Source organism: Opisthocomus hoazin, chromosome 3 (assembly GCF_030867145.1).
Source record: "Opisthocomus hoazin isolate bOpiHoa1 chromosome 3, bOpiHoa1.hap1, whole genome shotgun sequence".
NCBI lineage: Eukaryota > Metazoa > Chordata > Aves > Opisthocomiformes > Opisthocomidae > Opisthocomus > Opisthocomus hoazin.
In genome coordinates this window covers 60,033,448-60,043,983 of record NC_134416.1, presented here as the reverse complement: position 1 = coordinate 60,043,983, position 10,536 = coordinate 60,033,448, and the positions used below count along the sequence as shown (strand labels likewise).

General features: G+C 42.2%; 1 protein-coding gene across 1 annotated transcript in view; it reads right to left on the bottom strand.

The window, feature by feature from the left end:
• Positions 1 to 234: 234 nt before the first annotated feature.
• Positions 235 to 10,536, bottom strand: part of VAPA (VAMP associated protein A) — a 35,362-nt gene continuing 25,060 nt past the window's right edge. The window contains exons 4-6 of the mRNA XM_075416479.1: positions 9,142 to 9,222; positions 1,968 to 2,144; positions 235 to 1,016 (exon numbers count right to left, since the gene is read on the bottom strand). Coding sequence (XP_075272594.1) covers positions 858 to 1,016; positions 1,968 to 2,144; positions 9,142 to 9,222 — 417 coding nt within the window. The 3' untranslated portion in view covers positions 235 to 857. The remainder of the gene's footprint in view (positions 1,017 to 1,967; positions 2,145 to 9,141; positions 9,223 to 10,536) is intronic.

The following is a 10,536-nucleotide window of genomic DNA, read 5'->3' as shown; positions in this document are numbered from 1 at the left end:
AACAAGTTTGATAACCATCCTCTCTGTAGCTGAAAGTGGCCAGAAAACAGTTCATTTTTTTAAACAAATGGAATGGAAACCTTTTCCCCACCCCACAAGCTTCAGTTACAACAGTCTAAGCCAGAGACTTAAGCAAATAAACTTCAAAATAGCCATTTGTTACAAGTAGCAAATTACCATGAACAATGAACTTGTTAGGAATCCCTTCTAAAAGTACGACACACACAAACAGGCTACCCAGCAGAAAAATCTGTTAACAATTTTATTTCTTTTGTAATGTTAAATATTATGGGACAGGATTGCAAGGATGAAGAACTCTCAACAATGCCTCACAAGGGATAAGAAAGAAAATCTGCCATGATATTAGTAAAGTAAGGTAAGGAGAAAATTTACACAGTAAGAGGCACCATTTCCCCAAGAATACCTCTTGTCATATTCCTGAATGAGTGGGATTAGCGATCTAATAAATCTTTTTTCAAGAGGTAACAGCAACAGATAAAATTTTAAAGGATTATTAAAATAACATTTACAAGACTCTGAACAATTTTTGAATTCTTATTAAAACCACAGAAAGAAAGAACAATATTTATGAATTTTCATAAAGGACTGACTGTGCAACTGACACCTGCTATTGATGACTTAATGTACAATTTTGTCCAGTAGCCGAACAGTTTGTCTTTTCAGAATGTGTTTTCTAATCGTGCGAGATCATTAAAGGCAAAGCCTGTTATGATGCTGTACACAAAAATGGCCACTTGGGCCATACTACCAATGAAGTGGTAGGTAAACAAATCTTTTTCTGGCCAAGAAAAAAAAAAAAGAAGCTGCATTTTGCATGCTTCTCTCACCCATTCTTTCTACAAGATGAACTTCCCTAGAAAGAATCCAATGAAAATGGCTGCAATTACAACAAGAAGTGAAGGAAGAGAATTAGAGCCGTTATCTCTGAGGGCCAAAGCTGTGGGTGATCCAGACTTATCCGAGTGCGCTACCTTTCTGAGCCTCAAGCCTTCATCCTGAGGGGGAAAAAAACACACACAGATGAAAAAAAATTATGAACACATTTTCTTTACAATTGTGAAAACTGAACTCAAAGGCCAAATTTACCGGTGAATATTTAAATAAAGTAAAAAAAATAACATCACACCACATCAAAATCCAAAATATGAACATAGCAAACTATAATATTGCAAATAAGGACAGGTAATCCACTAGCCTCTTCTCCATGCTGTGAAGACTCTGAAATTCTTTCTAGGCACAAAGAAGAATCCTGCTTTTACTTACTATGTGTCAGAATTAAATAGCAGTAATTCCTTATTGTTAAGAAGAAACATCTGCTTTGTGTAGTCTTTCTCCAAATGTTCAAATGTCATCAGAATTACAGGTGTGAAGACATCATTGTTTCACAGTTCTTTGAAAGGCTACCATGGCCAATGAAATTGTCAGATACCCAAAAGCAAATATACAAAAAAGTCAGATAAAGTTACGTATTGACTAGTTACAGGTTACTGAAATGGCATCTTTACATAAAGGTACTGCAAAGTAGTGTTTGCTTACCTCCTCTGGCCAAACAATTGTTCTTGTTCACTAAAAATTTGTGATATAGAATGTTACCTCTTTGGATCTCATTTACTCGTTTTTAATGAATAATAGTGCACTTTATTACAAGCTACTAATTCGGTATCTCTGATTTAGACTTAAAGTAACTAAGACCACCTTAAATAGGACCATTTCATTTAAGAAGAAAATTACGTACCTTCAGTATCTCATCCATGACAACCACAAAGTCTCAATCACTGAGAAATTCAAAATATACAGTATATACAGGACAGTAAAATCATACTACGAACCATTCTAATAGTTGTATCTACTTTCTGGAATACACGTCTATTGGCCTAATTACAAACCAGACCTCTCAATGAAGAAGAGTGAAGCCACTTCAATATAAACATGGAAGCAGAACTTACTCTCAGGTGCCGATTTTCATCCGTCAACTTCATAATCTCTGCTTGAAGTCTTTTGCACTCCTCCACTAGCTTCCTTGTTTCAGTATCATTAAGCGAAACACTATGTGGTTTTGGCATCGGTCCATCCTGCTTAGATGTATTCAGTACTGGAGCAGGTTTGCTTGCATCTATATCATTCTACAAATATTAAGAATTACTTTAGAATTTTACTTACCTAGAGAAAAATCATTCACAGCTTAAAACTGAAACAATCCAGCTACTAATATAGTTCAGTGAAGTTTACATTTATAGTAATCTGAACAAAGACTTCTGTTACCAGTTCAATTCTGATTAGCTCAGATACTAAAAAGCAGGAGAAGATTGCACCATTTACCCTTGGTACTACCTGCCACTGAGACAAAAAATAATACTTTAGCTGCTTAACACTGACCCAGCAGGCATCCAAAGACGGCATAAAATACACCAAACGGCATTTGAACTTGAGGGGGAAAAAATAAAGGAAGAAAGTAATCCTGTGATACTAACAAAACAAAACAAAGCAAAAAGAAAACAGGCTGTGTCACAAACTAGTCTGAAATACATAAGGCACAAATATTTTGCATTTATAGCACCTCCTACTGAAGGAAAGAAAAGTATTGCACAAACACGAAATTTAAGTCTCATAGCATCTCCGAAATACACATTACTAATTTTGAATACAAGTGAAAAGCCACATAAAAATCTGTGAAAAAGCCAAAAATAAAATTAAAAATCTAGTTCCCACATCTCTGCTCAAAATACAAAATGATCTTCAGTAGACATTAATAATACAATGGATTCAGCTGTATAGCCCAGTTTACCATTTGTAAAAACACAGCATTCATATGGCAATGAAAGAGCTTGCATTCAGATGCAGGCTTCTGTATTCCTCCTTGCTTGGCTACACAGGTACATCATTTAGACCACCACCATACTGCATCTTTCATAACCAAAGTAGCCCAAGGTGAGTAGTAAATGTAACAGAAAACCTATTAAAAGGTAAACACATCTATGCAATAACAAAGCAACTAGGAAAAGATGCAAGAATTTCCTATGCAAGCAGCAGTTATTTGCAGCATCTACTTGCACTTTAGATTTTCTGCAATGCAGCCACGGACAGCCTAAGAGCCAGATCCTGCTACTCCACACAGGTACTCCTAACTGGATTTAAAAAGACCAACACATTTTTATCATGAGAAAGCAGATCAGGATCTGTTGCTTTTTTAATTGGTTTGCTAGCTGAACTGCATTCCTTTAGTAGCACTGAAACTTCACTAGAGACCTAAAGACCCATCCTCCCTGGAACAAACCACCTTCTGCTGTTTGACCTCACTGACTGGTTTCTTAATGTCAATCTTCTGGCTATGACTGGTAGACATCTTAAGAAAGTTGTTGCTGACTGGAGTGAAATACTTATGTCCTGGTGTCAGTATATCGTGTGATGGCAGGTGAGGCTTTCCTTCAGGACTTGGCAGATATCTCATTGCCAGGTTTAAGGGATTGACTAAATCAACTGCTAAAGGAGTTTGCAACCCTACGCTGCTACTTGGAAAAATACAAATATTATGTACAGTCAATACTACGAAGATACGACATTAAAGAAAGTACAAAAGCAGGTACTTTTGTACAATCCACTACATTTCTCTCGCCACATTATAGATATTTTATAAAATTAAAAACAAGGATAATTTTTCTAATATCTAAGATGTAATTTCTTACAATCATAGAATAGTCTGGATTGAAAGGGACCTTCAAGATTACCTAGTTCCAACCCCCCTGCAATGAGCAGGGACACCTTCCACTAGATCAGGTTGCTCAGAGCCCCATCCAACCTGGCCTTCAACACTTCCGGAGAGGGCGCATCTACCACCTCTCTGGGCAACCCATTCCAGTGTTTCACCACTCTCATTGTAAAAAAATTCTTCCTTATATCCAGTCTGAATCTATCCTCTTTTAGTTTAAAATCATTGCCCCTTGTCCTATCACTACAGGCCCTTGTAAAAAGCCTGTCCCCACCTTTGTTATAAGCCCCCTTTAAGTACTGAAAGGCCGCAGTAAGGTCTCCCCCAAGCCGTCTCTTCTCCAGACTGAACAAACCCAACTCTCTCAGCCTTTCCTCATAGCAGAGGTGCTCCAGCCCTCTCATCATTTTTGTGGCCCTCCTCCGGACCTGCTCCAAGAGGTCCATGTCTCTCCTGTGCTGAGGGCTCCAGAGCTGGACACAGGACTCCAGGTGGGGTCTCACCAGAGCAAGTAGCAAGGTAGAATCGCCTCCCTCGATCTGCTGGCCATGCTTCTCTTGATGCAGCCCAGGATATGGTTGGCCTTCTGGGCTGTGAGCACATGTTGTCAGCTCATCCCATCCCTCAGGTGTGTGGACCGCACCACTCAGCTTGGTGGCATCTGCAAACTTGCTGAGGGTGCATTCAATCCCGCTATGTCATTGATGAAGATATTAAACAGCACCACTCCCAGGTATGGACCCCTGAGGGACACCACTTGTCACTGATCCCCATCTGGACATTGAGCTGTTGACCACTACCCTCTGGATGCAACCATCCAACCAATTCCTCATCCACTGAACAGTCCACCCATCAAATCCGTATCTCCCCAATTTAGAGACAGACGTTGTGGGGGACCAAGTCAAAGGCGTTACAGAAGTCCAGACAGATTACATCCATAGCTCTTCCCTTGCCCACTGATCTAGTCAATCCATCATAGAAGGCCACTAAGTTGGGCAGGCAGGACTTACCCTTGGTGAAGCCATGCTGGCTGTCTCAAATCACCTCGCTGTCCTCCATGTGCCTTAGCAGAGCTTCTAGGAGGACCTGCTCCATGATCTTCCCAGGCACAGACGTGAGGCTGACAGGTCAGTAGTTCCCAGGGACCTCCTTTCTACCCTTTTTAGAAACGGGCACAATGTTTCCTTTCTTCCAGTCACCAGGGACTTCACCTGACCACTAGAACTTTTCAAATATTATGGAGAGTGGCTTGGCAACTACATCATCCATCTCCCTCAGGACTGTGGGATGCATCTCGTCAGGTCCCATACATTTATGTATATTCAGGTTCCTCAGGTGGTCACAAATCTGATCTTCCTTTACAGTGGGAGACACTTTGCTCCCCCAATCCCTGTCTTGCGGTCCATCCACTTGAGAGGTTGCCAGTGAAGACTGAGGCAAAAAAGTTGTCAAGTACCTCAGTCTTCTCCTCGTCTGTTGTTACCAGTTCACCATTCTTGTTCATCAGGGGGGTATGCTTTCTTTGACCTTCCTTTTCTGGCTGTCATACCTGTAGAAACCCTTCTTGTTATTCTTAGTATCCCTTGCCAAGTTCAGCTCCAGCTGTGCCTTGGCCTTCCTGACCCCATCCCTACCGGGCAGCGTCCCTATGCTCTTCCCAAGATACCTGTCCCTGCTTCCACTGCCTGTGCAGTTCCCTCTTGCTCTTTAGTTTGACCAGCAGGTTCTGACCCAGACATGCCAGTCTCTTGCTTTCTTTTCCTCATTTCTTACACCTGGGGACTGAGAGCTCTTGCACTCTATGGAAAGAGTCTACGGAAAGGCAGGCCACTTGGGAAGAGTACAGAAACGTGGTGAGAGCATGCAGGGATGCGATGAGGAAGGCCAAGGCTCACCTGGAATTGAAGCTGGCAAGGGATGTCAAAAACAACAAGAAGGGCTTCTTCAACTACATCAGCAGCAAAAGGAAGGCTAGGGACAACGTGGGGCCGCTGCTGAATGAGGCGGGTGTCCTGGTGACGGAGGATGCGGAGAAGGCAGAGCTAATGAATGCCTTCTTTGCTTCAGTCTTCAGTGCTAAGACTGGCCCTCAGGAATCCCAGGCCCCGGAGGTAAGAGAAGAAGCCTACAAAGAGAGGACGACTTTCCCTTGGTCAAGGAGGACTGTGTGAGGGATCGCTTAAGTGATCTGGATGTCCACAAATCCATGGGCCCCGATGGAATGCACCCACGAGTGCTGAGGGAGCTGGTGGATGTCATTGCTGAGCCACTCTCCATCATCTTTGAGAGGTCCTGGAGGACAGGAGAAGTGCCCGAGGACTGGAGAAAGGCCAATGTCACTCCAATCTTCAAAAAGGGCAAGAAGGAGGACCTAGGGAACTACAGGCCGGTCAGCCTCACCTCCATCCCGGAAAAGGTGATGGAGCAGCTTATCCTGGAGCTCATCATCAAGCAAGTGGAAGAAAAGAAGGTTATCAGGAGTAGTCAGCATGGATTCACTGAGGGGAAATCATGCCTGACCAATCTGATAGCTTTCTACGATGACATGACTGGCTGGGTAGACGAAGGGAGAGCCGTGGATGTTGTCTACCTTGACTTCAGCAAGGCTTTCGACACAGTCTCCCATGATATCCTCCTAGGGAAGCTCAGGAAGTGTGGGTTGGATGCGTGGTCGGTAAAGTAGATTGAGAACTGGCTGAATGGCAGAACTCAGAGGGTTGTCATCAGTGGCGCTGAGTCTAGTTGGAGGCTGGTAACAAGTGGTGTCCCCCAGGGGTCAGTACTGGGCCCAGTCTTGTTTAACTTCTTCATCAACGACCTGGATGAAGAGTTAGAATGTACCCTCAGCAAGTTTGCTGATGACACCAAACTGGGAGGTGTGGTAGATACACCAGAAGGCTGTGCCGCCATTCAGCATGACCTGGACAGGCTGGAAAGCTGGGCAGAGAGGAACCTGATGAGGTTCAACAAAGCCAAATGCAGGGTCCTGCACCTGGGGAGGAACAACCTCATGCACCTGTACAGGCTTGGGGTGGACCTGCTGGAGAGCAGCTCTGCAGAGAGGGACCTGGGCGTCCTGGTGGACGACATGTTAACCATGAGCCAGCAGTGTGCCCTGGCTGCCAAGAAAGCCAATGGGATCCTGGGGTGCATCAAGAAGAGTGTGGCCAGCAGGACAAGGGAGGTTCTCCTTCCCCTCTACTCTGCCCTAGTGAGGCCTCATCTAGAGTACTGTGTCCAGTTCTGGGCTCCCCAGTTCAAGAAAGATGAGGAGCTACTGGAGAGAGTCCAGCGGAGGGCTACGAGGATGATGAGGGGACAGGAACATCTCCCCTACGAGGAGAGGTTGAGGGAACTGGGCTTGTTCAGCCTGAAGAAGAGAAGGCTGCGAGGGGACCTTATAAATGCTTACAAATATCTGAAGGGTGGGTGTCAGGAGGATGGGGCCAAGCTCTTTTCAGTGGTGCCCAGCGACAGGACAAGGGGCAATGGGCACAAACTGAAGCAGAGGAAGTTCCGTCTGAACATGAGGAAGAACTTCTTCCCTCTGAGGGTGACGGAGCACTGGACCAGGCTGCCCAGAGAGGCTGTGGAGTCTCCTTCTCTGGAGATATTCAAGAGCCGCCTGGACAAGGTCCTGTGCAGCCTGTTCTGGGTGACCCTGCTTCGGCAGGAGGGTTGGACCAGATGACCCACAGAGGTCCCTTCCAACCCCTACTATTCTGTGATTCTGTGATTCTGTGAAAGCGTCCTTCAAGATCTGCCAGCTCTGTTCTGCTCCTATGTCCCCGAGGACCCTTTCTCAGGGTGTTCTCCTGACTAACTCCTTGAAGAGACGGCAGTTGGCTTTCTTAAAATTCAGGGTTCTGACCTTACTCTTCGCCTGACCCACATGCCTTAGGACTGCAAAATCCACCAGTGCATGATCACTGCAGCCCAGGCTCCCTCCAGTCATGACATCACCAATTAGCTCACTTGCACTGGTGACCAACAGGTCCAGTATTGCATCCCCTCTGGTTGGACTGTCTATTACCTGGCTTAAGAAGCTATCCTCAAAGCACTCCACGAGTCTCCTGGATAGCAGGAGCTACTTTTCCAATTTAATAAGAAGGTAAAAAATAGAGCAAGTAGACAACAAAATGCCTTGATAATAAATGCTTAACCTTTACAATTTCAGCAGGTAACACAGTCTCAAGCAGCTTACACGTGAATAAAAGGCTGCATCTCATAAATTATCCTTTACCCCCCCCCAAAAAAAAATCAAAAAACAAACCCCACCAAAAATATACTGATGTCTTGTCTGAAAACAACTTCACATCACACTCCAAAAACAAAGTAGCAGAGACAGCTACTGGCCACCTAGCAGCCTTCACTGAGACTCCTTATGCATGTAAATAATGAGATTGTCTTTACGTGTATAGATTCATGCTACTTTCCCCCAACATGCCTTACAGACTACTGTAAAAACTGAACACTACTAAAAATAAACGTCAAGGCCACAAAGTGAATAAGGTTGTTTACAGAAATCCTACCTTTGCTCTCTAATTCACAATGCTAGAAGCAGCACCAAAAAAAAATACCCAAGCCCTCAGAAAATGCAGAATGTGCAGTAGCAAGGTTTCACAAATCAGAATTTCAAGTATGAGGGTAAAAAAAGAGTCAATTAATAACAATTTAGTCATCTTCTGCACAACTTCTAGGTAACTGACAGTTAACTATTATTCCAAATATCACGAACATAAAACACGCATCTTCAGTCTGTACACAATGGAACTGTCACATCCTACACAACTGGAATAGATTTTGTCTGAAGGCAAACGCATGAAAGAGGTAATGGAATTTTTCTTTTTGTCTGATTATCTATCTTTACCACTACCTTAAAAAACGCATTAGGCTTCCCAAAGCATGCACTAATTTCTAATCAGTACTTCCTTTTCTAATTCAGCTGAATTAGAAACAGAATTTTTAAAACTGAAAAGAATTTAATACTTTAAAAAGCAAATGATGCATTTCACTTTTCACTGTACGCAGTATAAGATTCTCTCTTTTTTTTTTTTTTAATCTGACAGCAATAAAACGCTAAAGCAAATCAATAATAAAAATAACAAGAGCACAATACTTTTTGGCACTAGTCTCCATTACTGGGGTTTTTTAAGATGCAGTTGGACAGGATGCTCCCTTTCCAACGAAAGGCTGGACCAGATGGTATTTCAAGGTCCCCTTCAACCTGGGCTGTTCTATGATTCTATGAATCCTTGAAAAGTTATACACCAAACACCCCTCCAGTCTAATTTAGTACGAATTCCTACAATTCATTTAATCAACAAATCAAACAGGTTTAAAAAAAAATTCAAAACAAGCAAAAAAATCCTACCAGCCAGTGTATGACAGTTTCTTACTCTTTGCTTACTTACCAGTTTATCATTTTCATTGGGCATTTCAAACACACATCTCAATTTGGAGTCCATTAACTCATCAGGTTTTGCTTCTTTCCACTAAGACAACAATGAATATAGTTACTTAACATGCCAGACTTGTGCAAACATCTGAACAGTTCACATGCTTGCTCTTAGTACTTGCCTCCTATATAGCTGAATACTGTCCTTACCCTAGCTGCAATGTTCAGACTTGCTTCTGAGCAATGTCTTTTTGTTCACTTTGACTACTGTGAAGTAATGAAAGCTAGAAATGATTAATTAAGTCTGGAAATGGAAATGATTAAATTGAATGCAAAGATGGATCCAGAGGTTTGTAGGGGATAGGGAGGGGACAATACAGTGGTTCCTTTAACACACAATGAGGAACAAGTACCATGTGAGTCGGCTGCAGAACAGAGTTCTAGACCTACCACTTGTCAGTAAATGTACTCCCTATCTTGGAAGCACCAATTAAACAAAAGATCGAAAGACACCTTCTAGTGACTCTGTTTAGTTCCAGAGTAAATTTCTTTCATTCTTCGTATTTTAGATTTTTAATCATTTTCTCCATCAACTGCATAATGCATTACAATTCGGGCCTAGAGAATTTTTCAAAGCTGTTTATAAAAAACATTTTAAATTCTAATGGTTGTCAATATATTTAAATAATTGTGAAATATGCTGGAATCTCTCTGCCCAACTGACAATTAACTTTCAAAGCATACACTTCATGCAGTTGCCTTAAATCTTTAAGCTCAAAGATGGATCTGAAGTCTGCAGCAATTCTTCCAATAGGTTCTCCGAAGTTACCTTAGAACTACAGGAGGTACCAGGCATTTCATAACATCCTTCCTTTTTTTGTTCTTGTTCATTTTTTCAGTGGCACTAGTTGTACAGTAACTTATAACTACAATTACCGATTTTCTGCAAGATCTGTTTCTCAGTATTCTATACTTAAGCACACTGAGCAAGCAGTTATCTGAAAGGTATTTCAAAAGTGGATTTTTTACATCCTCACCAAATTGTTACGCTTCACTTACCACATGTATCCAAGAGCTATCAGAGCATATTAAGAAAAAGTAAACTAGACCAACAAGGAAGAGAGATGTAACTTTCTAGCTCCATGCCTCAAAACCTTAACAAAATCTAAAAGGCTTTCCACTGTTTCCAGTGAAGAGTGACGCCATAGTAGTCTTTGCCTTCATATAAGGTGACAGAGCCTAAACCTGCAGAGGTCTAGTGGGTTTCAGTGATTCAGAAAACCTTATGTTTACTCCTTTGTTTCCCCTCTCCTCCTCTGCCTTGAGTGAACACAGAACTGAATCTACAATATGTTCTGTTAAAACAAAAAATAAATCTATCAATTGTGTTGTGTTTAGCCACTTGGTAACT